General features: G+C 49.6%; 1 protein-coding gene across 5 annotated transcripts in view; it reads right to left on the bottom strand.

Annotated features, from left to right (window-relative positions):
• Nucleotides 1–21035, bottom strand: part of LOC138526199 (cohesin subunit SA-2-like) — a 2217157-nt gene that overhangs the window by 176429 nt on the left and 2019693 nt on the right. Inside the window, exon 28 of one of the 5 annotated variants that reach the window (XM_069636633.1) lies at nucleotides 13568–13951. The exons of the other annotated variants lie outside the window; for them this stretch is intronic. Coding sequence (XP_069492734.1) covers nucleotides 13750–13951 — 202 coding nt within the window. The 3' untranslated portion in view covers nucleotides 13568–13749. Of the gene's footprint in view, nucleotides 1–13567; nucleotides 13952–21035 lie in introns of those variants that run through there. 5 annotated transcript variants of the gene reach the window in all.

Genomic DNA, 21035 nt, shown 5'->3' with positions numbered 1-21035 from the left:
TCCCAGCACCCCCACCCCCCAGCATCCAGGGGCACCCTCCACCAGGCCCCGACTCATGTGCCCCAGCCAACACGTCATCACAATCTAGATCCCTGGCCCTTATGGGCTGCCTCCACATGCCAAACACCCACCCAAAGTATTGCATCCACCCACTTAGAAATGGCAATTACATGATACAACCCCAATGGCAAGTATGTAAATGAACACATGTCTCTCACATACACACAATGGGTGTCAGTGAATGTCAAAACCCATATCATGATATGCATGAAACCAATCAGATGATACTACACATTGAAGTTTGATGAAGAAAATGTATTAAAAGCAACATAAATGGAATCAAAAATAAACAAACGACAATGGGAAGTAAAAACCAAAAGCAGCATGTCTGTAAAATAAAGTAAAACCACAAATCATAATCCAAAGGAAAGGTGTCCAAAGTCACAGTTCAAAAAAGTAAATCCAATGGAAAATCCAAACCGAAAACCATTGCTCCATGGGTAAATTCCAAATAAAAAAATAAAATCCAACACTCAACTATATACAGATAAACAATCCAGGGTCCATGATCCCAACAGAAGAAATGAAAACTATCTAATAATAATACCTAATAAAAAAACTATATACAAAAATGCGGTCCATTGTCCAAAAGGTCCCAAAAAAAATAAAAAGCAAAGGAAACCTAACAACAACTACATAACTATTTACAAGGGCAGCGGGCTAGTCCGACGGCTCACTGGTTGTTGTCATGGGCCAGGGCATCATCGAACTCCTGTTCAATGGCTTGGAGGCGGGCATGTTCCCTGGCCCCGAGGTCTCGCAGGGATAATGCAGTGTCCAGCTCCAACTCCCTGCGAATACCCTCGAGGCACTCAGCCCGCCTCAGCGCCCTGCCCTGCGGCCGATGCCTGCACCCCTGATGTTGATGGCCCGAGCCATGATGCCTCCCACGTCGAGCCTGCCGCTGCCTCCGACGCAACTGCTTGTGCCAGCACAACGTCATCCAGGCTGATGGAATCCACCGACGCCGTCGTGCACGTGCCCTGCCCGATGATGCCGTCACATTCTCCATCTGCTGGGGTCCAGTTGCTGGTGTGTCCACCCCTGCTGGACCTCTGACTCCCAACTGTGGCAGGGATGGGATCCCCACCGAGTTGGCTGCGTTGGTCGGGGCAGGTCCACAGGGGGCCCTGGTGGCATCTGGGCCGGAAGACGGCATGGAGAACGACTGGCGCATAGCCTCCACAGAGGAGGAGAGGGTCGCCAGAGTGCCCGACACATGTATGAAACCCCCGACCATGGCCACTCCCAACTAGGCCACGTTGGCACAGTGCTCTTTATGATGACGTGCGTCCTCCCCCCGGGAAGCACGCATCTCATCACGAATGACACCCGTGCGCAACGCAACACCAATCAGGACCTTCTCCATACGGCCATGGGTCCCCTCGTCCGCAGGTGGAGGGGAGTCAGATGACATGGACATCCCCCCTACCTGCGGACGGGCCTGGGACGGGGCATCACTGCTGGTGCATGGTGGTGCAGTCACAGTGTCAGGGACAGTGACATGCACGGGCACCTCCACGGCGACCTGTGCTGCCTCCTGCCCCTGGCCCTGGACTGCACCACTTGCAGCAGCAGGGATGCCCCCACCAGGCCCCATGTGCGGCTCAGTAGCGGCCTCCTCCTCCTCTGTGGAAACCACCAACCTGGATGGCTCCGCCCCGTCTTCCGCCGTTGCAAGCCCCTGTGGGGGCTCACCCTCCCCTTCCGCTGCAGCTGTGGGGGCATCCCCGCCGCTTTGCTCCACAGCGCCGTCTCCGCCCTCTTCTTCACTTTGCGCTGTGTAGAGGGAGACATAGAAAACAAGCATCAGGGTACTGTACAATGGTCCCCTAGACAGGAAGCAATAGAAGATGAGTGGCACTGTCAAAGATCCCTTCCATCATGTCCCTCCACAACACATGGGTCAGTGCAGGCAAAACACATGCAGTAACAGGCATGGTGCATGCTATGGACATTAGCAAACGTGTCCAAGGGACACTTGAAACATACAATGTTGTTTATGAACTCACATGCATCATAGGTCATGCCTATCACATGCACACACTTCACTGTACTTTCATCCATCTGGACTCGTACACCCCAGACACAGTGGATGCAAGGATAACTAGGCTGCATCAGTGATTCTGAACATTGTCACAGACATGTGTCATGCATCCATGGCATTCACAAGTCACAGACACGCAGGTCAGACACACAGACATGGACACCATACATCCACATGGCATCAGCACCCATCCCTCACCCCCCACCCATGTCCAGGAACAGAGACTGGCATGCTCTCATGTGTCCATTCCGCATAGGGCTCCACATGTTGCATTTAAACACATACACCAACCGTGTGCTTCACACATTTCTGTTCTCAAATGCATGACCATGATGTCCCTGCACACACACACACGCGTACATGGCCTATGTCACACATACAGGCAAGTATCAGACAACCAGCACATTGCAACATGCCCTGTCTCACACAGCAATGCTTGGCCACTTACTGCCCGACTCCAGACGGGTTTGCCTCTCAAGGACCTGGACGTGGAGCGCTGGGGATATGCATTCCAGGACCCTCATCTGATCTTCCGACAAGTGGCCCCGGCACCCCTTAGCATCCGCTGCCTTCAAGAGGCGCCGGGCCTTGTTGAGGGTCCTGGACCTGAAGTCCTCCCAGCGCTTCTTGACATGATGGAATAGTCGGACTGCCACCCCCTCCGCGTTGATGGCAGTCACGATGTCCGTCCAGATCCAAGTCAGTCCTTTCTTGTCGGCGCGTGATGATCCGAAGAGGGCATCATAATTCCCCAGGACAAGCTCCACCAGGACACCAACTTCCTTCTGACTGAAGCTGGTGCCCCTCTGCCCCTCTGGCTGGGGGTCGCCAGTGGTCTCGGATGGTGTTTGCCCTGACATGGCGACCCCCGAGGCAGGCGTGGGTGGGCAACTGGGTCCTGGGGCTGGGCTGTGGAGTGATGGTATCCCAGTCGGGAGTCTTCTGTTCCAGCAGAGGTGGACACAGCAACTAGACCCCTGCAGATGGCTGATGTGCAGGCACCAAATGGCAGGGCACGGTGGCAGCAGGCAGGCAGGCAGCAGCAGATGGCTCGTGGGAGGCTGCTGTGGGCTCTGGGGGGCAGTAATCCGGCCTTTTGGGCAGGAGCGTGGTCTTCCGTGTGCTTACGCGTGGCCAGCTTGATACGGAGTGATTTGGCACGTGAAAATCAAGCACGTCTGCGTGTAATTCGAGGAAAGGGCCTTAGCGCGTAAGCGTGTCAGCACACGTACGCGAATTCATTGGCCAAAAGGCCCCCAGCGTGTAGGCGCGTCTATGACGTTACGCGCACATGCGTTTTCCATGGCGCGTAGAAAAAATAAGCATGTCAGAGTGTCATAGCGTGCAATTGGCGGAAAGGGCCTCAGCGTGTATGCGCATCTGTGACGTGCGTGCGTGGGTGTTTCCCTATGACTGCACATCAGAGTGTCAGCTCGTGTAATTGGAGGATAGTGTAACGCTCACCTGAATCCCTCGGAGGCGCAGGTCTGGGCTGGGGGTTCTCGGAGTCTTCTAGGGTCACGCGCAGGCCTCGAATGCCACCCTGTAAAGGCCCTCTCCTCACTGAGATCTTGATCTGAAGGGTGAGGTGTCTGCAATTATGAGAGCAAGGGGTTAATAAGGATATATAAGCCTGACTGGGCAAGCTGACTCCCCTTCCTGGTACTCCCCAAGTAGTTTGTAGGCCAAATGTGCTCACCTTATGTAGGTGAAAGCGGAGCTCTCCATCCTGCGTCTGTGCAGGGGCGCCGAAGCCAGTTACTTCACTGGTTAATTGTCCAGCCTCTTGGTCACAGAGGATGAAGATTTGGAGCTAGGCCGTCGTTAGCAGCACGAACAGCGGTTGCTTGAATATGGAGGTCCGGAGAGCGATGGAATGGCGAAGGTATTGCAGGCAAGTAAGTAGAAAATGTCAATTCGAAGTTAAAAGCACTTCTTAATGTCTCTTTTACTTTTTCAGGTTGCAGAAGCAGCTGGGTAGAAAAATAGATGTTGAGGAATGCGCCGAGGAGTGAGAAAGATGAGAGCTGCCCAAAACACGTGCGTATAGATGGAGTTTTGTATTTCTTAATGATGTCCTTTTGTTTTGCAGAGCGAGTAGCAGCGTCGGCGGAGGCGAGAAGAATGCAGCGCAGGAAAGGAAAGTTTCACTGAGGTTTACTAACCAATGTCCTTGCTTCCACAGGGTGCCAAAAAATGGAAAGCTGCAGCCCGTGGCTTGAGATGCACCGATGGACTGGGTAAGTGCTGCGCTGGTTTTATCTCGTGCTAACCTGGTGTTCTTTTCCCTTCTCAGATGCTGCAGAAGACGAAGATGGTATTTCAGAAGGTAAGATTACGGATTTCTCTTCCCTAGATGCAGAAGTTGCAGATTCTCTGGAGCTGACACGGTGAGCGTCCTGCTGCTATTGCAGAATAACGCGAAGCACGTTGCTCTGATCGGGCGTGGTTTAAATAGCCTACTGGAGTGCTTAGGTGTCTCCTTCCACAGCAGCCTCGCCCAGGTAAGAAGTCCCAGCTTCCAGAATAGTTCCAGTATCCAGTCCCAGGGAGTGGTGCTGGCCACACCCAGAAGGTAAAGTAGTTCCAGCCATGGATGGGTGAGGATTTCATCCTGCAGGTGAGTGAGCAGCATGGTCTGCAGCAGGTAGGTCCACCCAAGCACCATTCCTTGCATCATGAGCCCGGCACGTCCTGTGCCGGGACTGGGTCCCCTGATGAGCCTGGCGCCACTGGCGCCAGGACAAGGTCCATAAGGCCCCTACGGGAGCCGATGGGTGCCTGGAAATGAAGTTGTGACCCAGCTTCCGAGGCAGTTGGGCTAAACCCGACTCCTTGGAGGCTGCGGTCATGACAGATAGGGCCTTAGCGCGTACACGCGGAAGTGACGCTGGACGTGTGGGCATGTTTAAAAGGTACGTGCAGAATGCCATTTCCTTGTACGTGCTTTTCGTGGAGAGCGAGTGGGTGAAATCTGTACTTATTGTCGGTTCACACGCGATTTACTTCACAGCGTTCCAAGTTCGTACTCCCTGTTACCTCTGACAGCTTTTTCTCTTTTTGTCTTTTTCCTGGGCCTGTTTCCTCAAACAGCGTTCACTTCTCCTGTTGTCCTGTCTCCTCACACAGCGTACAATTCTTCTTTTGGCAGGGGTGTTGCCAACACGCACACGCGCGTTTTTTTCACACGATTTTTCCTGGCAGACGGTGAGTCGTGCACGTATTTAACATCTGTGCTTGCCCCGTGTGTTGCCTACCCCTTCAGAGGTCAGTCTAGGCTGCGTGTGACATGCATACGTTCAATTTTGTGTTTCTGGGTGCCACAGCGTAGTGCAGGTTTATTTTTCCACGCACTTGGTCTAGGAGGGGTTGCGTGCACATTATCTCCCTTTTTTGGGGTGCCTGTGTGTTGCGTGACCCGTCATCTTTCACCAGGGTTCACATACAGCCTTGCTAGAGCACTAGGGTACGAATTCCATCTAGTACCCTACCCCTTTTGACCCCCAATTGCCCAGGACAATAGTTTACTGCAACTCCCATACGCACAACATCATCAGTGCCATGGTTGGGAGGCAAGCACGCGGTAAGGGTGGCAAAGGTGGCCGAGCCACAAGAGGTGGCCGTGGTGGATACGGTAGGGGACGTGGCCGGGACTTGCAGGGTGCCCCTAGCCCCCCATATGTGGGTGACCAGTCAGGGACACCCATGCCCCCCCTGGTTGAGGGTAACATGGCTGACACCATCCCTGCTCAGCCCTTGTTGGACCAACCCATTGTGGCACCAGACCTGGCACAGGGTGACTCCATGGCTGACTTCCAGGTCAGCAGGTCTAGGCCATGTGTGGCGGTGCACGTTGGTGTCACCAGGCCACATGGATCAGGGGCAGCTATGTCATCTGCTGCCCCGAGTAGGCAGGGTGGGGAGGCTGCAGGGGCAGCTGCGGCTCCATCCACCCCAGCTCTGAGTCTCCCAGCCAGGACAGTGTCAGTCCCAGTCCATCCTGCTGACGTTTCCCCTGACTACATCACACTTCAGCTAATGCCTGCACCAAGTCCCATGGTGAGTGTTCATTCCCACACTCCTAGTCCACAGTCCACCGGGGCTTCTGCCCCTAGTGTCCAGAGCCGCGTAGGACACTCAGGATCCCCACCATCTTCCAAGCGGAAGAGGAAGAGTGCTCGTCCAGTACAGGCTGATGCCCCAGACACGGCTACACAGTCCGGCCCACCAAGAAAGCCTAGCTTCAATCAGGCCGAACTTGATGCACTTGTTGAGTATGTGTCCACACATGACAGCGAAATGGTGATTACTGCAGGATGCAAGACCACACCAGCACAACGTCAGGCACACTGGCAGACCATTGCGGACCTCATAAGTGCGCTTGGATTCGTGAGGCGCACAGCTAATGATTGCTACAAGCGCTGAAATGACCTGAAGCGCAGGGCAAAAAAAAAGCTGGCCTCAAGTCATGCCGCAACTCTAGTGACTGGAGGTAGGTCTCCACCAGAGGACATAGAACTCACTCCACACGAGTATGTTGCTGGGACCTACGTCGCGGAGGAACAGATCCAAGGCGTGGGAGACCTGCCAGATTACGAGGCATTATCCGGTGAGTGCACACGCATGTGTATGTCATCCATGTGCATGGTGTGTGTGTGAGGGCTTCTGATTGAGTGCCAGGTGAGGGTGTGTGTGCCTGAGTGGTTTGGGTCACCCATGTGCTTCATCCAATACATTCTGCGCACCAGGATTTGGGTATTGCAGTATCCCTTCTGGCAACAGTAGACATTCAGCCCAACCTCACGCCAGTTGCCCTTGAAGTGTCATCTTGCCACAACATAGTTGCGTATTATTCTTTGTTCATTCAGGCTGATTGTCTGCATTCCACCACTTTCACTAGGCATTTCTCAGTCCTATTGTCACATGTGTGACATGGCTATGGTACATGCCATCTGTGTGATGGCATGTGTCATGTATGTGTATTGGACATGCCAATCACAGGCCAATGTGTGATGGCACTGCTAGCCAGCATGCAGCAAATGTGTTGGTCTTCCATCTCGGTGTCATTAATGTGTGCCATTTGCTTCCCCTTCATACGCAGTCATGGTGCATGCATGGGAGGGATATAGTCATGTGGGACATGTGTCAATGAAGTACTGTTTCTGTTGCTTCTCAGCCCTAATTGTGTGCCATGGTGCTAATGCCTGTTCGCATTTCTTTTCTTTCATGTCTTTGCAAGGGATGACACACTTGATACTGCTGGGGTTGTAGAGATGGTGCAGACCCAGGAGGGGTCTCAGGCCCGACCGGGCACCAGTGAGGGATGTGGTGTGGTGGTGGGTGAGAACCCACACTTGCTGCAGACCATCATCTCAAGGGGTGTCTCTGGGTGCACCTACCCCGAGCTCTATTCAGGTGTCAATTCGGATGATGAGACCTATGTGCTGTCGCAGGTAAGTGTTTCTGGGAAGGATTCTGTACTGTCCAACCCACCTGCACCAGGGGTAGAACCCTCAATGGGGATGTCAGTGTTGGTAGGTCCGCCTTTGGTGGTTACGGGTAAGTGTTTCTGGGAGGGATTCTGTACTGTCCAACCCACCTGCACCAGGGGTAGAACCCTCAATGGGGATGTCAGTGTTGGTAGGTCCGCCTTTGGTGGTTACGGATGCAGGGTCACACTCCGCAACATCTGATCCTGTTCCTGGGCCAGAAGATCAGAGGGGGAATGCAGTCCTGCAGCCTCAGGCAGTGCCGGCACAGCAAGGCGCAGTTCGCCTTGCCCCAGACAGGTGTGGTGCCCGCCGACGCGGTGGCACAGGGTGGAACTCCGTCAGCTCAGGGTAACTCTTGTTGAGCTTGAGGCTTCAACTAACACAAGGACAGAACAGCAGCTGGAGCGGCTCACACGTACGCTCTCAGCTGAGATGCAGGCAACTAGGGAGGAGGTCCGGGCATCCCGTGAGTTGTTGCATGGGGACCTCCGCACGATTATCCTCCAGAACCAGACCTTCCACACCCGCATCCTTGCTGCCATGGAAGACCAGACTAGGGCTTTGCGTGGGCTGCCTCCCATAGTGCCACCACCTCCTGATGCAGCTGCAGAGGGTGAGGAGAGCGACAGCAGTGAATCTCTCACAATCGGGTAGCCGTGCAGGCCATGAGCCCATGGAGGTGTTTTTTTTCCGCCAAGATCCACACAGGTGGGTTTTGGTGTGCACCCTGTCCTCGGACCTCCTGGGTGGCCTCCCCCACACCCCCTGGCCCATTCATGGCCATTTTTGATTTTTGAATTTTGATTTTTTGGACAGTGTGTTGCCTTGTGTGGCTCCCGTGGGCATACGCTGTATTGTGGCTGGGCACATGCAGGCTTGTCCTGAATTTGGGTCAGATGCTTGGGTTTGTGTGACACACACCCCTCCTGCTTCCCGTTTCCATGGGCTTGCAAAGGGTGTGCCCAAGTGACATTGACTTACACGGGAACGTTGGACTCCCATTTGATGTGTGGGCAGTCTGTACTCAATACTGTGTATACATTCCTAGTGCATATTGTTGTTGTATTGTACACTGCATGGTGTATTGATATGTTCCTCTGCATCCATCTCATCCTCGTAATTTGCAGGTCCATTTGTCATGTCTTCACAAGGTGGTCTACTTTGGAAATGGAGTCCATGTTGTAAACAGTGCACCTACACTTTTGCGTGGCGCTAACACTGTACAGTTGGAAGTGTTCGAAGTGCTGGCATTATCAGGTAGTGAGGCTACCAATTTTTTAAGTCCGTACTGTCATGTTTATGGTAGGTTGGAGGTTGTGTAGGTGATTAGTATTATTGGTAAGTATTTGGTAATGTGTGTTGTTGGTCCTGCATTACTGTGAGCATTTCATGTGTGGCCAGTTTCCATTAGGGACACTGTAGTTTGTGACACTTGTCATGTTGTGGGGATTAATTTGTTTGCTCTCACATAGCATGACATGCCATGGTGTGTTGTGTGGCGGTGCCGGGGAGGGGTTGGGTGACATGGCACTGTTCTCATGTTGTATTTTGCAAGTGGGTATTCATTTTTGCTGCATAGAAGTGTGTCTTTTGATGACACTGCATTGGTGGTGTTTGTGCAGGTAGGGATGCACACATTGTGACACTTCCAGATGAACAATCTCAGGCTGCTATGGTTCTGACAGTTGACTGTCCCTTAATTCATCATAATTGTCAGATTGAGTCATCATTGATTGTCAGATGGTATGTGCCAGGGCTGTGTGCACTCCACAGGGGTGTGATTTCTATGTGAAGTAATTAGCCACCAGCTGTGTACGGGCTGCCTCACCCCGTGCCCTTTCCCCTCCCATGTGCAGCGGGCGTGCATGTTGTTGGGGATGTGGGGGCACCACCATGTCCACAGCCAGGCCCCGGCGTGTTGCAACATTGTGCAGGACACATGCTGCCACTATGATCCTGCACACTATTGGGGGAGCGTATAACAGCTGCCCGCCAGAACGGTCAAGGGAGCGAAAGCGTGACTTGAGCACTCCGAATGTGCGCTCCACTATGCCCCGTTTTGCAATATGGGCTGTGTTGTATCTTACCTCGGGAGGCGTGATAGGGTTCCGAATTGGCGTCATCATGTGGTTGCTCAGAGGGTAGGCACTGTCCCCTGGAGAGGTGGTGATGGGGATCATTAGTGGGGTAGTGACATTACTCTGTATCTGTCATGAATGCATGTGCTGTGGCATTTATACTCACCAAGCAGCCATGCATCGCCATGCCGCCCAGCTTCCATGTCCCGGTTTAGGGTTGACATCCTGTAAATGAAGCTGTCGTGGGTGGACCCTGGATAGTTGGCATATACTGAGGTGATGATTCCCTTGGCATCACATACTACCAGTACGTTGATGGAATGCCAGTGCTTGCAGTTTCTATAGATGTGCTCAGATGCCCTGGGGGGACGTAGCACTTTGGGGAATTGTGCCACCCTGTAGAAATCCTGGCTGACAGCCTGCCTTTCTGCAGGTGTTCTGGGCAGGTATATGTGCCTGCGGACTGATGGGCGTGCAGTGATGATGGCCAACACCTGGTGTAGGCACTGTGACTGCGTGGCCTGTGACACCCCCCCCCACTATGGCACTTGTCCGCTGAAATGATCCAGTAGCCAAGAAGTGCAGTACATTGAGGACCTTCTCCAGGGGGCTGAGAGCTTGGGAGCACAGGGTGGGTGATGTGAGGTCATCCTCCCACTCACTGACCAGGTCGAGTATTATGTGTGGTGGAAACCTGTACCTCCCATACACCTGGTCATCAGGCATACCAAATAGGCTGGTTCTGGGTTTGAAGATTCTGGCCCTGACTATCCTTCTCCTCCTCCTGCGGTATCCCACGGCCACTGCTGCTAGGAATGGTATATTCATCCTGGTGTCTGAGCTTGTTTGTTGTTTGCGCACTCTTTTATGCTGCGCGGGACGTGCGCCTGCTTCATGCTGGAGTACGTGTTTCCGGATTGGACCTTTTTTTTTGGCGCGTTGTAGGCGACCCTGTAAATCTTCCCGCCCACCCCAGGAATACACGTAATACGCTCTCCCAGGCCCAGTCGCGAGTAAATATTCCCACCCACCCCTGGAATACACGTACCCCACTCTCACAGGCCCAGTCGCGTGTGGAACTTCACGCGCACGCCGAAATACACGTACCCTGGGCAATCGCGTGTGGAAGTTCACGCGGACCCATAATACACGTACCCTGATGAAATCGCGTGTAAGACTACCCGCGCACCCCTGAAATACACGTACCCACGCAAATCATACTGCTGGGGGGGTGGGAGACATGAGTGGGGGCCTGGTGGAGGGTGCCCCACAGTGCTGGGGGTGGTGGTGCAGGGAGACAGGAGTGGGGGCCTGGTGGAGGGTGCCCTACAGTGCTGGGGGTGGGGATGCAGGGGGACATGAGTGGGGGCCTGGTGGAGGGTGCCCCTGGATTCAGGGGGGTGGGGGTGCAGGGAGACAGGAGTGGGGGCCTGGTGGAGGGTGCCCCTGGATGCAGGGGGGTGGGGGTGCAGGGAGACAGGAGTGGGGGCCTGGTGGAGGGTGCCCTACAGTGCTGGGGGGTGGGGGTGCAGGGAGACGGGAGTGGGGCCCTGGTGGAGGGTGCCCCTGGATGCTGGGGGGTGGGGGTGCAGGGGGACATGAGTGGGGGCCTGGTGGAGGGTGCCCCTGGATGCTGGGGGTGCTGCGAGACATGCGTTGGTGGGCAGTAGTGCAAGGTGACATGTGGGTTGGCTGGGGGGCATGGCCATGGTGGATGGGCTGCCTGCGGGACATGTGCAGGGGTGCAGAGTAGTCCCCTGTGGTGTGGGCCACCTGCAGGGGCCGTGTAGGGTGTAGAGGGAACACCTGGGAGGACCCACACGGCCAATTCACGTGTGGGACTCCCCAGCACCCCCGAAATACACATAGGCTGCTGGATTCGCGTGTGGAATTTCCCGCGCACCCAGAGTACACGTACCCTGCTGAAATTGCGTGTGGAACTTCACGCGCACACTGAAATACACATACCCTGCAAATTCGCGTGTGAAACTTCCCGCACACCCCGAAATACATGTACCCTGCTGAAATCGCATGTGGAACTTCCCGCACACCCCAGAATACACGTGCCCAGGCCAATCGCGTGTGGAACTTCCCATGCACCCCGTAATACACGCACACGCTATTTTTCACACAGCAGGTGTCCGTGTTTGTCGGTACCCCTTTGCACCTCATTTGTCCTAGAGGGCCACAGTATGGATCATTCATCATAGCTGTATATGGGTGCTTTTTGTTAGCGCACATTTTGGCACACATTTATTTCAGGCGCAGGGACGCTACCGCCTGCTTTCTTGTGGCGTACTTGTTTGGCCCTGTGCGCGTCTTTGACTGTGTGTTGGTTTGCCCTATTCGATTCCATGAATACGAGTTGTAGGCGAGCGTGTGGGCGTTCCGCGCACTTGACTCCTGTACTTCCCCCGTGACGCCCATATTTTCACGCGTTGTTCCCCATTCCGAGTGTTACTCCCCGTGTTCAGCCTACTTTTGTAATGTGCGCCGCGCTATGTGCGATTTCGCAGCGGCCTTGGCGCACGCCGTTGGATGACCTGTGCGCTGGCCTGCGCCGCGCACTTTTTCAGCGCACATCCAATATTTTTCTCGCGCACGGACTTCCATGAATCGATGTGCACTGGTTTCCCTGCGATTTTCACAGTTGCACTGCGATTTTCGCACTTTTACTGCGAATCACATGTTTTGGCACCTCTGCGCCAGAATTTTCGGCGCACATTAATTCCATGAATCAGCCTGAAAGTGTAAAACTTTGCATCGCTGCGTCTGTTATTTACCTTTTTAAAAAAAATACTTTCGGTTCCCCTGCTTTCCTTGTCATGGAAGCGGGGAACACCCCTGCAATCCCTGAATTCCCATAATCTCGAACCAGAGTAGCAGAGGACACCCCTGTAACCGCTATAGCCCCTCTTCGACATTATGGGAATTCATGATTTTTTCCAATGCCGAATGCGTATCCCATTCAGCATTTTATTTTTAAAATGTGTTGCTGCTTTGATCGTAAGTATGAGGCATATTAAGTTTCAGAGAAGTGCTCTGCCATCATTTCACAGTATGATACAACACATACTGCTTTGTAATGTTGGGTATGGGGCGTACAGGACAAGGGATCAACAAATGACTCATAGCCAGGGACTAGGTTCATTATAACAAACAGAAACTGTGAGATTAGATTTAACTGAGGGGATTGTGGTTACTGTTGTGCCGAGTTTCCACAATCAAGCTTTGCTTCTCGCTTGGTCGTTAGTCCTTCCCGCTCTCCTTTAGATTCTGCCTTCTTATCAGGAAAAGGTCATTCATAATCTATGGGGTTTCAAGTGCCACAGACTTCTTTCTTGGCTCCCTGTAGACTTTCCTGTAAGGATGTCACTCATCTTCTTCCCAACCTAGAAACGTTGCTACCACCCCTACTGCCTATGGTCATTGTAAACTGTATCAGGTGTCATAATCTTTAAAGGAATAGTGCGCTCAAAAATAGTATTGTCCCGAGCATTCAGGAATGTGGTTTTAAGCATACGCTGATCGATTGTAAAAACATTTCCTATGCACCTTACCTTAGTTTTCCTCACTTTTACACATGCAAAATCAGGCAGCAGGGCACAGCCATCTTGTGCTAATCTTATCCGTTGCCGCATCGCCCCAAGGAGAACTGCCCTTGCAGCGCTAAATCATATCCCCCGCCCCTGAAGCTGACATCACTATTCCTAGAGATATTCTCTGCCTAATTTCATGGCGTTAGTGTGTAGCGTAGCCAAACAAACTCAGTCATCACCTACGTCTTGATGTTAGTTGACGCAGAACCCGGAATATCAACACACAACTCCTCTCGCAGCACAGCGCGTCCCAAATCGGACTAGAAATTTAAAGGAAACACCAATACTGTGCAATTTATAATGTGTTTTTATTTCACAATAAACGCTCCGAGAACATCCACCAATTTCCATTTTCAACCAAATTTTTAATTTCGTTTTTTTTTTTAAAAATCAAATCTTTATTGTGAGGCACAAAGTGTTCCTTTCGGTAGACGAAGCGCATTGGACGCACCTTGAATCGCAAGGCTTCGGCATCAACTTCTTTCTAGATCACCGTAAACAATGTCAGGTTGCTTCTTATAGCTGGTACTGCCAAAGGGCATATCGGTCCCAGGCGATCGTCCCAAAAAAAGAGTAATTGTGATCCAGCCATTTAGATTTATCTGCCAGTGCCTGTTGAAGAAGCCATCACTTGGTATCTGGAAACAATAACATTCGCAGAAAGGCAGGATGTATCTGTGTAGAAAACATAACAGAAATATATTTCAGTAGCCGTTTCAAATGCATCCATTTACTCTTTAATTCTGCACTGGGTGAAACCTAATAATGAACACAAACCAGATACAATGGACACACAGAGAAAACATTGTGGACAGTTGGAGTCTACGATGTGTTTGAGAGGTTAGTGCTGTAGTCCAGTATGTTTAGCTCGCAATGGGATGTGGATGCGGATGCAGAAGCTGACGGAAGATTTCGAACACATAGATGGCATTATAACGGAATATAAGCAACAAACTTTGCGTTGGTGGAACCTGCGAGAACCCATACATGGACTTCATGCATTTTGGTGCTGGACTGCCTACGTGCCCGGTACAAAGACGAATACATACAGGTTGTGCTTGCATGTCGTCATTATATTTCCTAACCAATGTGCCCCAACTTCAGTAAAACTTCCATAATATTTGGTATTTCCATTCTCTTGGCATAACGCAGAGTGTCCGCTCAGATCAACGGTTTTCATGAAATGAAATTACATGTTCCATTGTCCAGTTTTAAAATGTTGAAACGTATCATTTTTGCCGGTACTACACACCTCCCGTTCTTCAATCCATAGCAAATCCTCCCTTTGTTCCAAGGACAAACAACAATTGTTCCTTCTTAGGAGAGCGTATGCTAACTTTCCCTATGGTGAAGGAAAGCCACAAATCAAAAACATATTGTACAGGATGCCTCGGTGTGAGCAGCCCACAAGCAACATCAAACGCAGTGAGTGATTAGCCTGGCCGTCCAAAGCGGCATTCACAAGACATTGACAAGTCATACATCCAAGGGCCCTTCCATCTCCACTGAACTTTCTGTGCACTAACAAATGTTGAAGGAGAGGTGGTATATCTCGCCCCCCCCCTGCACCGTTCTCACAAAATGTTCACTCTCCCTCTCCAAGCGCCGTGCACAGCCGGCCCCCCACCACCTCTGTCCTCTGTCAGCTCGGCGCATCTCCTGTTCTCATGTAAATGCAGCTATTCATTTTAGCGAGTATCGAGCACTGACAAAATGTGCTCATCCAAGAATGTGACACCAAGGCCTGCTCCGACCTTAGTGCCCCATCCATCTCTGCTGGCCGACTCATGCCCTCTCCACCCCCTCCCTGCCAGGTTGTGATCCCCTAAAACATGCCCCCTATTCCCTTTGAACGCATCTGGTCACCAGACCCTACCCCCGCACCACCTCCAATTCACCTACCATATACCTAATATAAGATTGCGAGTCAAACAAAGGTTGCTTTATATAATAAATGATGCATGCAGAGGACTCTGCTGCTCTGAGAGCACTCTGCCAAAAATACAGAAACATCACATTTTAACCATACTACACGTCATTCATGACGAGTTCTATGTGTGTTACATTGTGCCGCTTACTTGGCTTATTTGGATGATCCATTATAGAATATACGGTGACGATGCTGCTTGATTGGCTGGTGCTGAACTTGTAGATTATTGTGGCATGCGGGTCAACTGGGTAAATCTGGGAGGGCTGAAGGTCGGTTGAATCCACAAAGTCGATTATTCTAGCTAATCTAAACTACACATTGACGACTGACATGCAAGGATTGGTATAAAACATAAAACGTATACCAGAACGTGGGGTGAACTATAAATTGTGGGTAGACGTGGACATTCCTGACCTAGGCCTCAGTGGGGACAGGGGCACGGTGGTCCAGGTGCCTTATCTGAAAGTGTTGTTCTAAGATTAATTCACCTGCTGCCTCACGGTTCAAACGAATAGATTGATAAGTGTTGGCCCATGGAGAATATATGATCACACCTTATTAGTTATTTGGGGGCAATCTAGGGTGGCCCGTGGGGAAGGGTCCCACCAAATGCTACATGAAAGGGACACAATGGAGCGAAGGTTATACAGGCAATAATTCCTAACGGTGGGAGTTGAAGGAGTAGGGACATGTTTTGTGGAGACAGATGAGTTTTGTGAGCCAGGCCCCAGCCCGGTCACACACAGGGCAGTGATCTCAGAGGAAGAAGAAGAATACAGTGTTAGGTTTCCGTGTGAACAGGACAGCTGCAGCGCAGACAGGAGGGAAGGAGGAGGGGGTGGTTAAGCTGTCTGTGTGTTACTGTGAGAGGGGAGAAAAAGCTTATTAGCAACCTTTGTGCGGCCTAGTAAAAAAATTGAGTTGTGATCAACACAAAAATGGAGTCGCTAAGTGGCATGCAAGGGCTTCCAAGCTCTGTCGCAACTATCCCGGACATAGGGACGTCTCCAGCAATTGAATGAGCATAGCATTCACTTCATACGGAATGTAGGGAGGGTCAAAAGGACCCTTCCTCCCTTACAAAGCCTAGTGGTTATTTAACTTAGGTCTCATTCGCTAGAGGGATGCGTATTTATTCTGTCTATTTGGAAACGTGCATCCAAAGGCAACTGCAGACCCCGCAGTTGCTTTCAGGCTGATATCCATCTGACCCTCCCGCGCCCTGATCAGTGAAGGACCCACAAGAGCTGGCCGAAAGTGGGAAGGGGGAAAACACAGAGTTACACTGTATGGCATCCCCCAAAAGGCTCTTCTTGCAAAAATAATTGACAAAGAGGATACATTTGAAAAGACAATTTGGACGCTTTATACTTCTTGATACTTTTAATACATTTAAAATTAAAGTTAAATAGATTTCCATTGTTCATGTACAATGTACAAACATTGTGGAAAATACACACCGCTGCTAATAATTTATACTTCCAACAAGTTCCGCTTTTGTTGGACAGGGCTCTCTTGCAATGTTTTGTGGCAATGTATGTGTTCTAGGAACAAAATCAGGATCGATTCCATGAGTATGCATGTCCAACACAGTCAAAGTGAGATCTTTTACAAAATCGAATTCCATTTCCTGGTATATTGGCTTGGCCACCCATTTTTTGCTTTGTTTTGAACAGGCCATTTTGTAACGAAGCATTCCAAAGTTTCCTGTAGTTGTCAATTGTTCTCTTCCTAGATTCTCATTATGCGCTAATACTGCTAGTAATGTTCGAGCGATCATCCCGTCTATGACAAAATGCAACCTCTTCGGCCTGTACTTTAGGCACATATTGTGGAACACCTCAAAATCTCTGGTGTGACAGAACTCCGAGTCCCTTCAGGTCTCTTGAAAGAGTTGTATCAAACACAATCTTCTCAAGAGCTTTGTGTGTAGGTGAAGATGGAACCAACCACTTCTTCTTGCGTTCCTGTTCATCCGATAAAGGTCCATGTGCACATTGGTGAAAATGTTGGTTCTCTGTCCATGAGTGAACGTTGGAACAGTGGTGCATCAATGAGCGCCATTTATCTAGTAGAATTTCCACAGACCCATCACACGTTTTGGAGCTTCATCACAGATGGTTGCTGAAAGACTGGGAACACTGTCAAATATTTTCAGAACCCTTTTTTTTACCAGCAGCTGTGATTTTGTTATTGATTGATTAGGCAACATGCCATACATCAAATTGATTGTGAATGTTTGGAAACTACTCTTGCATGGCCTTGGCTATTGAAATATGTCTGTCAGTGGGTTTGAGGTCTATTTGCATTCCCCTTGATTGAAGATGTTATGAAACCAAGTTTCTCCTTGGCCACTGAGGATTTAGTTTGGGACACCCGCACAACCTCCGAACTCACCATTTCTTTATTTTCCATGTCCTGAAAGTGGTATGTGCAGTACTTTGCTGAAAATCCGGGGCTGTCACACTGTCCATCACCAGCTAGCCTGAACCGTTTGCCAGAGAATGTCCTTTCAATAGACATTTCTTCAATTTTCCAGGCTGACTAATAGCAGGGAATACAAATTCTCTTTATATTTGTAGTACTGCATTTTGGCAAAGAACTGAAGTCCAACAAATTGACAGAAACTAGACAACTTACTAAAAGTAGAGTCACTGAAAAGTGAAACTGCTGCACACAGTAGATTTCCAGCTGGCACTTTGCCCAGCATCGGTTGAGCGGACCATGAAAATGTACCATGGAGCTGTGCACAGGTGGCTTGGATTTTCAGGTTAGTGCCTTGTGATACACGAGTCACATTCACCAATGGCTCCCCGCATACTTTCCCCCTCACTGGATGGACACATTTCAGCATCAGTATAATCTCTACCAGGCAGCTGTCGAATACAATGTATTTGTGCTCCTTTATTAGACTATCTACCTGCATGAATGTGGTTTGTGACTCAACTGTGGTGGACATATCGGCCAAACTAGACACACTGTAGTTGAGATCTTTGGCAAGTTCCTCGGTCAATTGCGTTGAGGCTTCAGTCTCTGATTTCAGCTTGTGTTATTTGCACACAAATTGGAGAAACCATCAATGTTGATTGTTTATTGGGTGACCCTTTTTTTTGCGGGTTTAGATTGTGTGAAGTGGTCAGTGAGTAATTCAAAGACATCTTCCTTATATTCAGTTTCATCTTCATCTTGTCGAGTTCTCAAATTGCAGCAATGGTCCAACACCACTTTGCTTGCTTCACCGGTCACATTCAATTAATTTTCTGGCCATTAGGCATAAGCATCTCGAGTCTGCTTATTGACTGGACTACGCTGCACCTCAAATAATAGTTGCTCCATGGTGAAATCTGTTTGGCAAACAGCATCTTTAGTTTCATTTGGTTTCATTTGTTGTCTCTGTCTTTATACTTCTTTTCCGTCTGGGCCTCTAGGAAATGGGTTGTAAAAACATGTTCAATGTAAATCCAACATACAGTATATAGCACTTTAGATAAAAAAAACATGTTATGAAGACACCAGCCCAAAACACTTTTAGTGAACTAAATTGTTTTAGTTACCCTTGTTTTCTTGATTTTCTGTGAAACCATGTTCTTCACTGTAATGACCGCACCAGCAAGCTGGTCCACCACCTCTGATCCATGTGCCTCCTCTTCTAATTCCTGACCTTGTATACATTCCTTAAATAGAATATTCATAAAAAAAACACAAAAGTCAATCATATTTGAAATCAAAGTCTTTCATCGCACACATCGCTTACCCTCGTAAACAGTGTACGTCATTCAGTCAAATAGACATTTTGAATTTCACCTTATTGATGGCAAGTGTACTCGATTAGAGATCACTGTGCAAAACCTACTGATTGTAATGTTGCACTCAATAATTTTGCAATGTATTCTGCATTAGGGTAGAAATTGTAACGTTAGAACTGAAAGGATAAAAGTTTGAAGCACTGCATGTTTATATGAATGTCACTGTCTAATAGTATCAGATGTAGGATTTACTTTCTTTCATTCAAGGGAACTGTCAGTATGCATAACTCATACTCTAAACCAGCTCCAAAGGATGATGTAATTGTAGTCCAAGTACCGGCATCCCCCTGTAACACAGTACTTGTTTTAGTACAGATGAAAACAGTAAAATTCCAAGCATAATACATTCTCGTAATTGAAAAGCGAAATAAAACTACCTGATAGGCCCTCGAAGTTGTTGTTGACTCCCAAAAGAAACAGATGCAGAATCCTGCTCCTTCATTTTCAGTGCATTGTCATGAATTGGTAAAAGGGAAAATTAGATTTGCATTAGATATGTGGGAAGATCCAACTCTCAATAATATGACTTTCTGCAAGTCTGTATGGCTCAACATTGGTATACTGGACGTGTCGGTGATGTTGTCACTAGCGAGGGTTTGTGATTCCGTCAGTATGCTCTCCTAAAAGAATTGACAAGTGAAGCAACCGATTACGAAAACATTATGCTTATTTCAAAGGGCACTATGGCATAGTTTTTCTATGGTCATAATTACTTTCTGTGATGCTCTGGAAATCTGGGAAAGATGTCTAGCAAAATGTGGTATAGTTATAAAGTAATACAATCTGGTAAATATGCAAAGTTTAGTAAGAAACATTTAAACCGAAAGCACCAATCCGTTAATGTAGTTACCTGTTCTGTACCCCAAGGCCTACAGCTAATTCATCATCCGGGACTCACCTGGTCCAGCGTGTGCATGAATAGAGTTGGAATTGCATTTGGAGGCAATTTACGAGACGTTCTGAGTCCATGCTTTTTTGTGTACTGCGATTGGTCGTACATATACAGGGTAAAGTGCAGGCAGCAGAAGCTGAATCTATTGGCCCTCAGGTCCCCCAAGACATCCTGGGCTCTACTTTCAAGCTGGTCCACCGGAAATCCACAATATCTGACCCATTCTCATATTAGGTATATATTCCTCGGGAATGTATGCATGATTGTGCCCTTACTTTTGTGAACAGCAACTGAAAACCATACAAGCAGGCGTTCTTGAAAAATCTGCATTAAAAAAGTACACATAATTATTAAAAATGTCTAATCAATCCATGAGATTGATAGAATGATATCAAAGTTTTCTATGCAAAAGGAAAAATGCTTATAGACATGGTCAGGGAAAGATTCAATTCTATCACAACTGACACTGATGAAAGTTGCTATATATCCAGAGCTGTCATGATTCCTGCCCCTCATGTCCCCAGCCCTCCAAGATGTCAGGCTGGAGCCAGGCCACGATCACCTACATGGCCCTCAAGGGCCTCTCCATCCCTCCAAAGACCCACTTGGAGTCAGACCTGGCGCTTGTGGCACCAGACTCACTCACTCCCATAGGATAACATTGGGGATTGGACTTGTAGTGCATTGATGGGGACAAGATGGATGCCCCCACATATTTCGGTTCCCAGAACTGCATCTGCAGTCTAGTCTTTTGGGTGTGGTTCAGCCCAGAGACACCTGGGATACCCAGAGACTATTTAAGCCACACCCAGGCTGAGAAACATGCTTTGTGTTTTCTGCACCTGCAGCGTGACACTCACTGTGTTCGGATCGGTCTCCAGTAGGCCTGCATCTTTCTTCTGCGCTCAGCTCCTGCAAAAACAAGAACACCGTTAGGAACAGCCTTACCTTGCGGCGCTTCTGCCCATCATTCATCGCTTCTTCTGTTCTGCGGGGATCTTCGGCGGTGTCATTCCCATCCCGGCACACCGCTTCCTAAGGAAAAGGGAAAAGAACAGAAAAAGGCATTATTAAGCATTCAGCAAACCTTTGCTTATTTTTAAAGACTGTACGAGCTTCAAATGCTTACCT

Source organism: Ambystoma mexicanum, chromosome 7p (genome assembly GCF_040938575.1).
Source record: "Ambystoma mexicanum isolate Mex_15411 chromosome 7p, UKY_AmexF1_1, whole genome shotgun sequence".
Lineage (NCBI taxonomy): Eukaryota > Metazoa > Chordata > Amphibia > Caudata > Ambystomatidae > Ambystoma > Ambystoma mexicanum.
Note: the sequence above shows the minus strand (reverse complement) of the source record. Positions and strands in the feature narration are given on the sequence as shown.